A 15820-nucleotide genomic window follows, 5' to 3' on the forward strand; every position below is an offset into this window, starting at 1 on the left:
TTTATGTGAGCAACGCACACATTTGATTTTTTTCTCTCCGCAGTTCAAGGCTTTTCTTCAGAAAGAGATTTTGAAGAGTATGTTAAGCAAAAGAATAACGCTAAAAAAGTGTTGGTTGCTATTATTTTTGACCATGAGTTTCAAAATAGCGATGATCCCCTGCCATTTAAGGTAAGAAGTTTTTATGTAGAAACCTCATAAGTGTACTTCCAGTTTCTGAGGCTTAATGAAGTAGAGGCATAATTATTTCATTTATTAAGTGAGGAGACTGCAACTTACCCAAAATCATAATTCTTGTACATAGTAGAGGAGAGATTTAAATCCAAATCTAATTTCTGTGTCTGTGCCCTTATTTAACCAGAGCTTTATGTTGATGGGGAAAGAACTGAATTCACCACATACTAGGTTTTCTCCTTATAAATCAGAATCATAGGAGACGTTGACCTTTACCACCGTATGTGATATGGTAGCTGTCTCCAGCTCTGTGCATGATGGTGAAGTAAATGCACATTTGCCGGGTCAAGAGACCTGAGGTGTTAAAGCAGATGCATCTTCACCAGCATGGAACATGACATGAAAATGTTCCTCTTTCTTTTGACTGAATTTTTCTCCAAAATCTAAATCTGGAGAACAGTGTTAGGCCTAGCCAAGCAGAATCAGAGTTAAGACATAGGCAGACTCTGAGAAAAATTCTGATAACAACTTCCACGAAGGAGAGACAAGGACTGTGCTTTGTACTTGGCATCCCTGGTGTTGAAGGAATAAGTAAAGTACGGTACAGATGTATGCGTGGAGCTATAATTCTACATTTAAGATACAGATTGTTGTCAATGGAATGAAAATGTAAGGAAAACCACTGGGTCATAAGTAGAGTTGTAGGTATCTTGCATTCTGTCCCATCATTCCCTCACTCCTTTCATGTATATAAAATTCCCTCAAGTTACTGATTCAGTGTAAGTGATGCCGATGTAGGCTCATCAGCGTGTACATAGAGTGTGGTCAAAATATTCTTGGTACAGTTTCAAACATCACCTTGTACAATCTCCTGACTGCCCCAGCCACTTGGCTCATTCTTACCCTTAACATTGCTACTGTGACTTGCTGTACAGTGGCTTTCCTAACCACACCCACCCCTGTCCTCCTTCACACTCCCATAAATGCCCTGTACATATTACTATCACTGAATTTACTATCATATATATATATATATATATATATATATATATATACACAGCTCAACTAGAATTTGAGCTCCTTGAGGAACAGGTGCTACATCTTAATCCTTGAACACGCAATAAGTTTCTAAAGCTTTTGTCTTGATAACTGAATATATTAATATTTACCTAGGTTTATGACATCTGCCTGCGCCTCCTGATGTTACTGATTCTCTGGTCTGACACGAGACTCTAGGCAACTGCTGGCTCATTTGCTGTCTTGTAAAGCTACTTAAACCCAGCATGATCTACCCTGAAGTTTACTTAGTTCTCTAGAATTAGTATTATCTTTTCATTTAATAATGAAATTATGCAGTATTCCACATTTATACTTTATCACATTTCTCCTCTGTCTTCATGTGGGATTCTTTCTTAGGTTAATAATCACTTTTAAGGAGGAAGAGATTTTCTTCTTGGAACACTTGCCTGACATAATGGGAAGAGAAATTAGCAACACCTTTTGGTATGTTTCATTTTGATATACATGCCAGCTGTCTATTTTGGGAAAGAGACATTGGCAATGGTGTGCAAGCTGCCACTGTTTGCTTACCACAAACCCACAGTGGCCACACAACAAGTCTGCTCCACTGGCTGATGTTCAGAATCTACTTTAGTGCTCAACACTCTGCCTCAGAATCACACATGTGCGATTTTTAAATTTCCTTTTGTTTCTCATTCTTGCTTAATTATTTTTTCATTCACAGATAGTGTTTTTTTTTGCTCCTTATAGGTAAAATATTTTCTGCGTTTCAGCAGTTTTCAGAGGAACAAGTATGTGGGTTTTCTCCGAACTGAAGGCTGGCAAACAGGTGTTCTCTTTCCACCTTTTCCTTCTTTGGGACCCAGAAGTGAACGTAATTCAAATGGGGGGCGTCCTGGTAAGCAAATCTTTAGTCATACTTATTTTAATATCCTAGTCATATAGGAAGAGCCATCACATATTTATGCCTACATTTCTTCAACCTTGTGATATAAATTGTTAATTTTTAATTTTTAACTTTGCTACTGGTGATTTATTTAAAATTTTCAGTGTCCAAAAACTTGTGTAAAATTTCTGTACAGTGGAACAATGTTTTTTTATCCAGGTTCAGCTCAAATCAACTAAACTCTTGGAATTTAAATGGTCAGCTCCTGGAGCGCCTGGGTGGCTCAGTTGTTAAGCATCTGCCTTCGGCTCAGGGCGTGATCCCGGAGTCCTGGGATCCAGCCCTGCATCGGGCTCCCTGCTCCGCTGGGAAGCCTGCTTCTTCCTCTCCCACTCCCCCTGCTTGTGTTCCCTCTCTCACTGGCTGTCTGTCTCTCTGTCAAATAGATAAATAAAATCTTTAAATAAATAAGTAAGTAAATAAATAGTCAGCTCCTCCCTTTAGCTTGTATGACAAAGGAAGGAGCTAGCATCTTTAAGAAAACAGAACAATTATGTACTTTAGTGTCCACTGTTCCTTTCACCACAATTTCTGGCGTAAGATCCAAAATTATAGGATATGTAAACAAGCAGGAAAATGTTACCTAAAATTAAAAGAAAAAAAGAGTCGATATAAGTAAGTGGACAGATAAGCTAGATGATGGAATTGGCAGACAAGGAATTTAAAATAATTTTATGAGTATTTTGATGTCATGTTGATAGCAAATATTCTCTGATAAAATGTGACAAAGAGGGCACTTTACCTCTGTAAAACTTTAAACTTTAGTCTGTTAGTGAAAAAAACATCATGCAAATCCAAACTACAGAACGTTCTCCAAAATACATGCCCAGTATTCTCGAAAGCTCTCAAGGTCATGAAAAACAAGAAAGGATAATAAAGTTTCATATATCAGAGAAGACTGTGAAAACATGACAATGAAATGCAATGTAGTATGCTAGATGGGAACAAAAAAAATGACACTGGGGAAAAACTGGTGAAATCCAAACATAGTTTGTATAAATTAAAAATTGTTTTGTGCCAATGTTAATTTCTTAGTTTTAACATATGTACCATGGTAATGTAAGATGTCATCTTCAGGAAGCTGGGTACAGGGTATAAGTAATATTTGTCAATCTTTTTCTCATTATTGCCCTTCTCGGGAATCCTTTTGTTTTTTTGGTTTTTTGTTTTTAATAATTTTTATTTTGTTATATTAGTCACCATGCAGTACATCCCCAGTTTTTTTTTTTATTATGTTAGTCACCATACAGTACGTCCCTGGTTTTTGATGTAAGTTCGATGATTCATTATTTGCGTATAACACCCAGTGCACCGTGCAATACATGCCCTCCTTAATACCCATCACTGGCCTATCTCAATCCCCCACCCCCCGCCCCTCTGAAGCCCTCAGTTTGTTTCCCAGAGTCCACAGTCTCTCGTGGTTCATTCCCCCTTCTGCTTAGCCCCCCTTCATTCTTCCCTTCCTTCTCCTACCGATCTTCCTATTTCTTATGTTCCATAAATGAGTGAAACCATATGATAATTGTCTTTCTCTGCTTGACTTATTTCACTTAGCATAATCTCCTCCAGTCCCGTCCATGTTGCTGCAAATGTTGTGAAATCGTTCTTTCTGATGGCTGAGTAATATTCCATTGTATATATCGACCACATCTTCTTAATCCAGTCATCTGTTGAAGGGCATCTCGGCTCCTTCCACAATTTAGCTATTGTGGACAATGTTGCTATGAACATTGGGGTGCATATGGCCCTTCTCTTCACTACGTCTGTATCTTTGGAGTAAATACCCAGTAGTGCAATTGCTGGATCATAGGATAGCTCAATTTTTAACTTTTTAAGGGACCTCCACACTGATTTCCAAAGTGGCTGTACCAACTTGCATTCCTGCCAACAATGTAGGAGGGATCCCCTTTCTCCACATCCTCTCCAACATTTGTTGTTTCCTGCCTTATCAATTTTTGCCATTCTAACTGGTGTAAGGTGGTATCTCAGTGTGGTTTTGTTTTTTTTTATTTTATTTTTTATTTATTTATTTATTTATTTATTTATTTATTTATTTATTTATTTTTTATAATGATTTTTTATTATATTATGTTAGTCACCATACAGTACATCCCCGGTTTTCGATGTAAGGCTTGATGATTCATTAGTTGTGTATAACACCCAGTGCACCATGCAATACGTGCCCTCCTTACTACCCATCACCGGCCTATCCCATTCCCCCACCCCCTCCCCTCTAAAGCCCTCAGTTTGTTTCTCATAGTCCATAGTCTCTCATGTTTCATTCCCCCTTCTGATTACCCCCCCTTTCTTTATCCCTTTCTTCCCCTACTGATCATTCTAGTTCTTATGTTCCATAGATGAGAGAAATCATATGATAGTTGTCTTTCTCTGCTTGACTTATTTCACTTAGCATTATCTCCTCCAGTGCCGTCCATGTTGTAGCAAATGTTGAGAACTCGTTCTTTCTGATTGCTGAGTAATATTCCATTGTATATATGGACCACAACTTCTTAATCCAGTCATCTGTTGAAGGGCATCTTGGCTCCTTCCACGATTTAGCTATTGTGGACATTGCTGCTATGAACATTGGGGTGCATATGGCCCTTCTCTTCACTACGTCTGTATCTTTGGGGTAAACACCCAGTAGTGCAATGGCTGGATCATAGGGTAGCTCAATTTTTAAATTTTTAAGGGACCTCCACACTGTTTTCCAGAGTGGCTGTACCAACTTGCATTCCCACCAACAATGTAGGAGGGATCCCCTTTCTCCACGTCCTCTCCAACAATTGTTGTTTCTTGCCTTGTTTATTTTTGCCATTCTAACTGGCGTAAGGTGGTATCTCAGTGTGGTTTTGATTTGAATTTCCTTGATGGCTAATGATTTTGAACATTTTTTCATGTGTCTGTTAGCCATTTGTATGTCTTCATTGGAAAAGTGTCTGTTCATTTCATACGTTACCTTGGAATTAACTTAACCAGAGACGTAAAGGACCTTTATTCTAGAAACTAAAAATCACTCTTAAAAGACATTGAGGAAGACATAAAAAGATGGAAAGATATTCCATGCTCATGGATCGGAAGAATTAACATAGTTAAAATGTCCATGCTACCCAGAGCAATCTACACTTTCAATGCTATCCCGATCAAAATACTGAGAACGTTTTTCAAAGAACTGGAACAAATAGTCCTTAAATTTGTATGGAACCAGAAAAGACCCCGAATCTCCAAGGAACTGTTGAAAAGGAAAAACAAAGCTGGGGGCATCACAATGCCGGATTTCGAGCTGTACTACAAAGCTGTGATCACAAAGACAGCATGGTACTGGCACAAAATCAGTGTGGTTTTGATTTGAATTTCCCTGATGGCTAATGATTTTGAACATTTTTTCGTGTGTCTGTTAGCCATTTGTATGTCTTCATTGGAAAGTGTCTGTTCATATCTTCTGCCCATTTTTTGATTTGATTATTTGTTTCAGATGTATTGAGTTTGAGAAGTTCTTTGTAGATCTTGGATACTAGTCTTTTATCTGTAGTGTCATTTGCAAATATCTTCTTCTAGGGAATCTTTTTGGACATTTTTTCCCTAAGTGTGTTCCCCTCATGAAATTTTAATACCACAGATACACTACAGATCTGTTTTATGTGCTATGGCTTGAAGCTCTGTAACTCTGTTGAGAATGTATGGTATTTAGGACTCTCTGTATTACTTTTGCAAATTTTCTGTAAGACTAGATTTTTTTCCAAAATAAAAAAGTATATTTTAGAAACAGATAGAATGATTCTGAAGAATAACTATTATATAAACAAGCAATACTTGACTCTAATTTTTCTTTATTTTGTGACAATTTGTTAATTGGGAAACTGACCTCTTTTTCCTTATTATGCAGAAAAATACCCTAGGTTTTTTTAATGATTTTTATATTTGTGTGATGCTTGTACTTTAAATAATAGCTACTTTAATTCTAAGTTATATTAGGTTATAAAATTACTACGTACTCTTTGGTTGGGATAAAAATTAAACTTTGTGATTTTGCGACTATGCTATAAATGTGCATAAACCATCATTTTTTTCCAACTATTTGTTATACAAGTTTAGAAATAATATCGATATATCTTAGAACTTTTACAATCTGTATAGACAGGTTTTAATTAATTATAGAATAAAGACATGAGTCATGAAAAAAAAGTATATTTTAAAAACTCTCCAAGCCAAAGTAGCAATAAAAGTGAAAAAAGTGAAATTTCTGAATCTGATAAAGTACATGTGAGAGAAATTTATATCTTCCTGGTGAAACATTGAACATTTCTCCTCTAATCAGGAACAAAGTAAAGATGTTTGCTCTTATCAGTTCTTTGCAACATATTACTGGAAGTCCTAGCTTGTATCAGAAAAAGGCAATGAAATAAAACATATAGATTGTGGAAAGGAAGGAGTGAAATTATGTGAAGTTGACAAAATCATGTTACGTAGGTGATTCGGAAGAGATCCAGAAAAAAGTACTACATATAATGTATTAATTTAGCAAATACCCAAGATAGTATACAAAAATAAATTATAAGTCTACACCAAAACAAAACATTTATTTATTTATTTATTTATTTATTTATTTATTATGATATGGTAGTCACCATACAGTACATCATTAGTTTTTGATGTAGTGCTCCATGATTGGTTGTTTGGGTGTAACACCCAGTGTTCCATGCAATACATGCCCTCCTTAATACCCATCACTGGGCTGACCCATCTCCCCCCCCCGCCAAAACCCTTGGTTTGTTTCCCAGAGTCCATAGTCTCTTGTGGTTCATTTTCCCTTCTGTTTACCCCCCTTCATTATTCCCTTTCTTCTACCAATCGCCCTGCTATTCCTTATGTTCCACAAATGAGTGAAACCATATGATAATTGTCTTTCTCTGCTTGAGTTATTTCACTTAGCATAATCTCCTCCAGTCCCATTTCTGAAAGAAAACTTTAAATATCTAAACAAATGATGAGATATCTAAATCTCATTGGTTGGGTGACTCAAAATTGTTAGGATGTAACTTACACCCATTGTACATTAGCAATAAAGTGACAGTCAGAATCCCAGCAGTCTTTTTGGAAAAAAAATTGGCAAGCTTATTCTAAAATTCATATGGAAATACAAAGGGTCCAGATTGGTAAAAAAAAAAAAAAAAATCTTGAAAAGGAATGCCAGTGTTAAAGAACATTCAAGACTTACTATAAATCTATATAACAAACTGAGGGCTTCAGAGGGGCGGTGGTGGGAGATTGGGATAGAATGGTGATGGGTATTAAGGAGGGCACGTATTGCATGGAGCACTGGGTGTTATATGAAAACAATGAATCATGGAACACTACATCAAAAACTGAGGCTATATTGTATGGTGACTAACATAACATAATAAAAATAAAAAAAAAGACATTGCCATATAGGTGTCAGGATAAACAAATACATCAATAAAAAGAATGAGATGTCTGGAAGTAGACTCATATACATATAGTCATTTAATTTTTCCATGAAGGCACCGATATAATTCACTGGGAAAAGGAACTCTTTTGAAGAAATTGTGATGGAATAACATGGTATGTGAATGGAAAGAATAAATCTTGATCATTAGCCCATATCTACACAAAATTAGTTAAATAACGTGATGATCATAAACCAAATGTAAAAGCTAAAATCATCTTCCACAACAAAATTTTTGAGAATATCTTCATGAAATTGGGGCCAGTAGTGATTCATTAAGACAGAAAATGTATTACTATAAAAGAAAAAAATGGACAAATTGAACTTCATTAAAATTAAATAGTCCACCCTATGTGAAAGACCCTATTAAAACAGTAGGGCAAGATCCAGAGGGGACAAAATGTGACACAGATTCACATTCAAAATCTCTAAAGAACTTGTATAGATGAACAGAAAACTGAGTTTTTAGTTGTCATGGCATTGCCAAATTTTAATAAAAGTTTTTAAGTGTTTGCTCATTTTTATACTAAACTTATATAACAGTAAGAAGCTATTTGCATACTGCCACAGATCCAAGCACCACACTGAGTAGCTCTGCTTTAGTGGACATCAGCTCATATAACTCACTCATGACCTTCACCTAATTTTTCAAATATTAAAGGTACTGAATTAAAGTCTTTACCTATGCAATAGTTTATTCAGTTGATTGAAATTGCAGAAAGCAGCCCTGTAATTTCAAACAATATTTTACTTTCTGGGAAGCTGGGAATTAGGATCCTTTTAAAAAGAATCTAAAAAAACCCACAAGTGAATAAACAAAAAGTGGAATCACCCTAAAAATACATAGAACAAACATGATTTCCAGAGAGGAGGGATGGCTGGGCAAAATGGGTAAAGGGGAATGGGAGATACAGGCCTCCAGTTAAAGAATAAATAAGTCATGGGAATAAAAGGCACAGCATAAGGAATATAGTCAATTGTATTGTAATAGCAATGTATGACGACAGATGGTATCCTCACTAGTGGTGAGCATAGCATAATGTATAAACATGTTGAATCATGACATTGTACACCTGAAACTAACGTAAACATTGTGCATCAACCATACTCAAGTAAAAAAAAAATAATAATAAAGAAGTGTTTATTATGTATTAGCGTGAAGAAACCATAATAGCTGCTCTGTGAAATTTAGACTACAACAAGAGCCTCTTTACAATAATTAACTTTGTTTGTTTTTGACATACTTTAGTTACCTTTTCCTTTGTTCCGTTCAGCTATTTCTTGTTCTGTTGTACTTAGCAATCCTTGTTTTCTCATTTAGGGTACATCACTGAAGGGTTCCTGGTTATGCAGCATGCCTTGGATCAGGCCATCATGAAATATTATAACCACACGGCTACACAAAAGCTATTCCAAGATGTCACCGTCTTTGTTCAGAGATTTCCATATCCAGAATATTCTCATGATTACTTCTTTACCTTTTTTGATATTTTCACCCCTTTAGTAATCTTATTTATCTTCTCTATGAATCATCTTACCCTCATTCAGTCTATTGTGTGGGAAAAGGAAAAGCGATTGAAGGTAACTCTACTTTTCTTGTGGTAAATAGAGCTTCTGTAGAAAAAGTTGGGTCTATAGCATAAATTTTTGTGGAGGCTGGATTATTTCTCCCCACTCAGCATTGATAGATGGTTATGTTTCAGTAGCAGCCAGAAAGTGAACACTTACTTCTCTTGGCAGTTTTCTAGAATTTTGTTTTTATTAGAATTCTTTAGTTTTATTTCTAGAAGACTACTTCACAAGATTCTTACAAATAGAATTTAAATGCCAAATGCTCTAAAATCTCTCTGGAATAGGTGAGTTGCAAAGGATTAATCATCTGGGCTTGTGGAATTGTCTTGATAATTTTTGATACAAGTAAATTTCAAGATAATATGTGATTATAATTAACATATAATTATATATTTAACATATATATTATACAATAATATTATATAAATATATAGAGAGGGAGAGATTATTTATATGTGTAATTGATTTATTGCCTAATAAGTTTTAGGAACTCTGATAAATCATAGATTTGAATCCTATCTCTATTATTTATTGACTCTGACATGTCATATAACTTTTCTAGCCTTTTTTCTCAGATATAAATTGAGTATATATTAACTAATTTGCAGGGCTGTCATGATATTAAGCTAGATATTATATGAAAAATTATCACCATCAAATCACCTGGACCTGCTGTTGTGAAGTGTAAAGAAGGAAAAAGGTGTTGAGTGTTTAAATAAAATTGAAGGTTGTATTTATCTTTGTTCTCTGCTGAGTAAATTCCACTTAAGCATATACATTTTCTAATATTTGGCCCCTGCCTACTCCTCATTTTGTTATCATTGTTTATAGATAGAATTTAAATGCCAGATGCCCTCAAACATCTCTGGAATAAGGAGAGTTACAAAGAAATAATCTACTTGATTTGTGGAGATGTGTCTAGATGAATTTAGATACAAATCAATTCCAAGATGCTATGATTCTGTGATTTAAGAAGAAATTTTTATGGAAGTATTGTTGACACGCAGTGTTACATTAGTTTCAGCTGTACAGCATAGTGATTGGATAAGTTCACACATTATGCTATGCTCAGCACAGGTGTAACTACCATCTGTCAACATACCTCTGACTATATCCCTATGCTGTACCTCTCATCCCCATTACTTATTCATCTGATAGCTGGAAGCCTGTACCTCCCACTTCCCTTCACCCATTTTGCCCAGCTCCCCACTCCCCTCTCTGGCAGCCATCTGTATTTATAGGTATGTCTTTGTTTTTGTTTATTTGTTTGTTATCCATCTACAGATGAATGAGTAAAGAAGATGTTTTATATGGATACAATGGAATATTAGCCATAAAAAATGAGATCTAGCCATTTACAACAGCATGGATGGACCTAGATGGTATTATGCTAAGTGAAATAAGTCAGAGAAAAGACAAATACCATATGATTTCACTTATGTATAGAATCTTAAAAAAAGAAAAAAACATACTGAAATTTTTTAACCAATTTCTGATTGCTGAAAAAAAATTTTTTCAATGACCTCTTATAGTCCCCTCGAGAATTGTGTTTCACTGAGAGCAAAAAACACATAGATACCTTTCCTTCCAGCCAAAATGAATGACTTTTTAAAAAACTTCCTTTATGTTTGTGTTTCCTGTGACACTAGTGCTTTCCTCTCTCTCTTCTGATTGGTGAACACACAGTTAACTTACTTGTCTCAGGTGTTGTAGCTGCCATCTCCTTGTTGATTATCTCTCTTTAATTCTCAATTATAATTTAACACTGTTTTTGAATCCCCAGAATATGATACACAAACATCAACATTATGACTTACAATATTTATATTTCATTTTTAAAAATTTTTTCTTAAGTTCGATTAGCCAATCATTAGTTTTTGATGTAATGTTCAGTGATTCATTAATTGCATATAACACCCAGTGCTCTTCAGATTGTGTGCCCTCCTTAATGCCCATCACCCAGTTACCCCATCCCCCACCCCTCTCCCTCTGAAACCCTCAATTTAGTTTTCCGGAGTCCAAAGTCTCTCATGGTTTGTCTCCCTCTCTGATTTCTTCCCATTCAGTTTTCCCTCCCTTCCCCTGTGATCCTCTACACTATTCCTTATATTCCACATATGAGTGAAATCATGTGATAATTATCTTTCTCTTCTTGATTTATTTCACGTAGCATAATCCCCTCCAGTTCCATCCATGTCAATGCAAATGGTGGATATTCATCCTTTCTGATGACTGAGTAATATTCCATTGTATATATGAACCACATCTTCTTTATCCATTTATCTGTTGAAGGACATCTCGGCTCCTTCCACAGTTTGGCTATTGTGGACATTGCTGCTGTGAACATTGGGGTGCATGTACCCCTTCTTTTCACTACATCTGTATCTTTGGGGTAAATACCCAGTAGTGCAATTGCTGGGTCATAAGGTAGCTCTATTTTTAATGTCCTGAGGAACCTCCATACTGTTTTCCAGAGTGGCTGTGTCAGCTTGGATTCCTACCAACAGTGTAAGAGGGTTCCCCTTTCTCCACATCCTCGCCAACATTTGTTGTTTCCTGTCCTGTTAATTTTGGCCATTCTGATTGGTGTAGGTGATATCTCATTGTGGTTTTTGATTTGTATTTCCCTGATGGCTAGTGATGTGGAGCATTTTTTCATGTGTCAGTTAGCCACATTTATATGTTTCTTTGGAGAAATGTCTGTTCATGTCTTCTGCCCATTTTTTGACTGGATTATTTGTTTTCCGGGTGTTGAGTTTGAGAAGTTCTTTATCAATCTTGGATACCAGCCCTTTATCTGTAATGTCATTTGCAAATATCTTCTCCCATTCCATAGGTTGCCTTTTAGTTTTATTGACTGTTTCCTTTGCTGTGCAGAAGCTTTTCATCTTGATGAAGTCCCAGTTGCTTTTGTTTGCCTTGCTTTGAGAGACATGTCTTGGAAAAAGTTGGCTGTGGCCAAGGTCGTAGAGGTTACTACCTGTGTTTCCCTCTAGGATTTTGATGGATTCCTGTCTCACATTTAGGTCTTTCATCCATTTTCAGTTTATCTTTGTGTATGGTGTAAGAGAATGGTCCAGTTTTATTCTTCTGCCTGTGGCTATCCAATTTTCCCAGCACCATTTGTTGAAGAGACTGTCTTTTTTCCATTGGATGTTTTTTCCTGATTTGTCAAAGATTAGTTGACCATAGACTTGAGGGTCCATTTCTGGAGTCTCTGTTCTATTCCATTGGTCTTTGTGTCTGTTGTTGTGCCAGTACCATGCTGTCTTGATTATTACAGCTTTGTAATTGATCTTGAAGTCTGGAACTATGATGCCCCCAGCTTTGGTTTTCTTTTTCAACATTCCCCTGGCAATTTGGGGTCTTTTCTGAAGGTTCTATACACATTTTAGGATTGTTTGTTCCAGCTCTGTAAAAAATGTCCATGGTATTTTGATAGGGATTGCATTGAATGTATAGATTGCTCTGGGCAGCATGGACATTTTCAGAAAGTTTATTCAGCAAAGTGGCAGGATACAAAATCAGTGCACAGAATTCAGTTGCATTTCTATATACTAAGAATGTGTCTGAAGAAAGAGAAATTAAGGAATCGATCCCATTTACAATTGCACCAAAAACTATAAGATACATAGAAATAAATGTAGCCAAAGAGGTAAAGGATCTGTACTGTAGAAACTACAGAACACTTATATTTCATTTTTTAGTATTTTCTTTGAAGTATAACATACATACACACAGAAAAGTGCACAAATCAGAAGTGTGTTTTAATCCATTCAGGCTACTGCAACAAAAATATCATAAACTGTATAGCTTATAAGAAATAGAAATTTATTTCTCTCCGTCCTGCAATCTAGAGAGTCCAAGATCAAGGTGCCAGCAGATTCAGAAGGTCTGATGAGAATCCACTCTGTGGTTCATAGATGGCACCTCATTCATCACTGTCTCCTCATGTGACATGTGACAGAAGAAATGCAAGCTCTCTGGGGTCTCCTTTATAAGGGCACTAATTTGATTCATGAGGGCTCAGCCCTCATCACCTAATTATCTCTCAGGGGCCCCACCTCAAAGTGCCATCACACTGGGAACTGGGTTTTCAACTTAGGAATTTTGAGGAGACGCTAACATTCTAACTATTGTAGTAGAGTTGAATGGGTTCTCATGAAGAAAGTATGCACATTTTATTGTGACCCCGTGAGAAATAAAACACTCCCAACACTCTAGAAGTTTGCTTGTGTACCCCTCAAAACATTTTCCCCAAAGTATATACTAACCTAACTTCTAATATTACAAGTTAGTTTTGTCTGCCTTGACCTTGATAAATGGAATCAAGCACTGTATTATGTTGTGTCTGTGTGATTCAGCTAAATATGTAGCTGTAGTTCATTTATATTCATTGAGTTATATGAGTTTTAAGATTCCATAGTATGACTATCACAATTTATCTATTTCCCTTTAGTGTTTGGGGTTTGGGCATTATAAGTAATTCTTCTATGAATATTTTAGACATTTTTTTTTACTGAATGTTAGATTATGCATATTTAACTCTAGTACATAGTGCCAAAGTTTGCCAGTAAAATATTACGAATTTTCACTTCCATTAACAATGTATGAAAATTCTGTTTGCTCTACATTTCACCAAAATTTTTTAAAAATTTTATCTAATTTTCTAATTTTAAAAAATTTTATGGGAGTGTATTAGCCTCAAAAATGTAGAGGTCTTTCACTTTTCTTTGTTTTAATTGTACAAGTCTTTCACCTTCTTGGTTAAGTTTATTCCTAAGTATTTTATTCTTTTCTTTAAGATTTTATTTATTTGAGAGAGAGCACGAGCTGGGTGAAGGGCAGAGGGAGAAGCAGACTCCCTACTGAGCAGGGAGCCTGATGCGAGACTTGATCTTGGGGACTCGATCCTGGGACTCCTGGATCATGACCTGAGCCAAAGGCAGACGCTTAACTGACTTAGCCACCCAGGCACCCCGTATTTTACTCTTTTTGATGCTCTTGTAAATGGAATTGTTTTCCTAATTTCATTTTAGGTTGCTCATTGGTAGTGTATAAAACTTCAACTGATTTTTGTGTGTTAACTTTGTATTCTCCTACATTGATGATTCATTTATTAATTCTGACTTTTTATGTGTGGAATCTGATTTGCATGTAAGATTGTCTCATCTGCTTGGATGCCTTCTATATGTATTTTTTCTAAATTATCGTTTTCCCATTGTGTATTTTTTACTTCTTTGTCATAAATTAATTGATCATATATGTGTGAATTTACCTCTCTGCTCTTTCTTCTGTTGCATTGCTCTATAGTCTGTTTTAATGACAGTACTGTACTGTTCTGATTTCTTTTTTTGTTTGTGGTTTTTTTTTTAATTTTTTAATCGTAATTTTTTTATTATATTGTTTGTCACCATACAGTACATCCCTGGTTTTGATGTAAAGTTCGATGATTCATTAGTTGCGTATAACCCAGTGCACCATGCAATACGTGCCCTCCTTACTACCCATCACCAGCCTATCCCATTCCCCCACCCACCTCTCCTCTGAAACTCTTTGTATAGGCCAGGCAGATACAGATAGGCAAACACAGTCTCTGCCTTCTACTCTAGAAGAGCTTTAAGTTAAAGAATTTAATATTGGTACATCAGTAAAATTCAATAGAAGTATTTAAAATAGCCTGTGAGGACTCATACCACTCTTTTGAATCTTCTTATTGTGTTCTACATTATATGCTTAGCGAAACTTTTTTGATGCTCTTTTGTTAACACTCGAAATACAAAATATTTCTTTAAAGAATGTAGTTCATAAAGATTACTGCTAAAACTGAATTTTCCCCCTTATTTTTTATCATAGTTTCAGTGTTTGCTTCTATCTTTTATAATTTAATTAAAACATACTTACATTCTTTAATACCTCCTAGAAGAGGGAATAACAAAAAGAAAGGGGATGTTAATCTAAGCAGTTTATAGTTTTATTTAAGGGTTTTTCATACCTGAACAATATGTGGTAAATTACTGGTGAAATCATCTCTAGGCTTGCAAGCATAATAGCACTGCCATACACTAGCTGAATAATTTTAATCAAGTCATTGAGCTCCTCCTCTATAACTGGGCATGATAATATTTCTTATTTCACCAAATTTGATTGTGATAGAAATAAATCAGATAATGTTTGTGAATGCATTTTGTATAGTTATATTGTTTTACATGATGTTTGGTTTGTGTTAACTCTCCCACAGGAGTATCTGCTCGTTTCAGGACTCAGTAATTGGATGCTCTGGGCTGCCTATTTCTTCACATTCCTGGCTTTGTATTCATTTATCATCCTTTTGCTGTGCATGATTTTCTTTGTGAAGGCAAGTGTCTATTTCACTGTAGCCATGCTATAGCTAAACTTCTAGAGGAAAAACAGATAACATGGTGTGGGCCTAATGGATTCAGGTTGTCAGGAAGTGAACACATGTCTATTGTTTGACTCCACTCTGGAAATTAAAGGGCTGCTTAGTCTCTCAGCAAACTAAAGTTTAAGTCTAGGTGTGTGGACCTTTTGTAGTTAATGAATTGTTTACTCATCTCCCTGAGATTTATCTTTAGTTTCACTAGGACTATCAAAATATTTAAAGATGTTTCATTTCTCCT

The 15820-nt window shown here is 35.7% G+C and overlaps 1 protein-coding gene across 1 annotated transcript in view; it reads left to right on the top strand.

Annotated features, from left to right (window-relative positions):
- Window positions 1-15820, top strand: part of LOC113267501 (phospholipid-transporting ATPase ABCA3-like) — a 160715-nt gene that overhangs the window by 22343 nt on the left and 122552 nt on the right. Inside the window, exons 3-6 of the mRNA XM_048224503.1 lie at window positions 44-171; window positions 1945-2092; window positions 8929-9188; window positions 15421-15537. Of these exons, the coding sequence (XP_048080460.1) occupies window positions 44-171; window positions 1945-2092; window positions 8929-9188; window positions 15421-15537 (653 nt within the window). The remainder of the gene's footprint in view (window positions 1-43; window positions 172-1944; window positions 2093-8928; window positions 9189-15420; window positions 15538-15820) is intronic.

This window comes from Ursus arctos, unplaced genomic scaffold (genome assembly GCF_023065955.2).
Source record: "Ursus arctos isolate Adak ecotype North America unplaced genomic scaffold, UrsArc2.0 scaffold_2, whole genome shotgun sequence".
NCBI lineage: Eukaryota > Metazoa > Chordata > Mammalia > Carnivora > Ursidae > Ursus > Ursus arctos.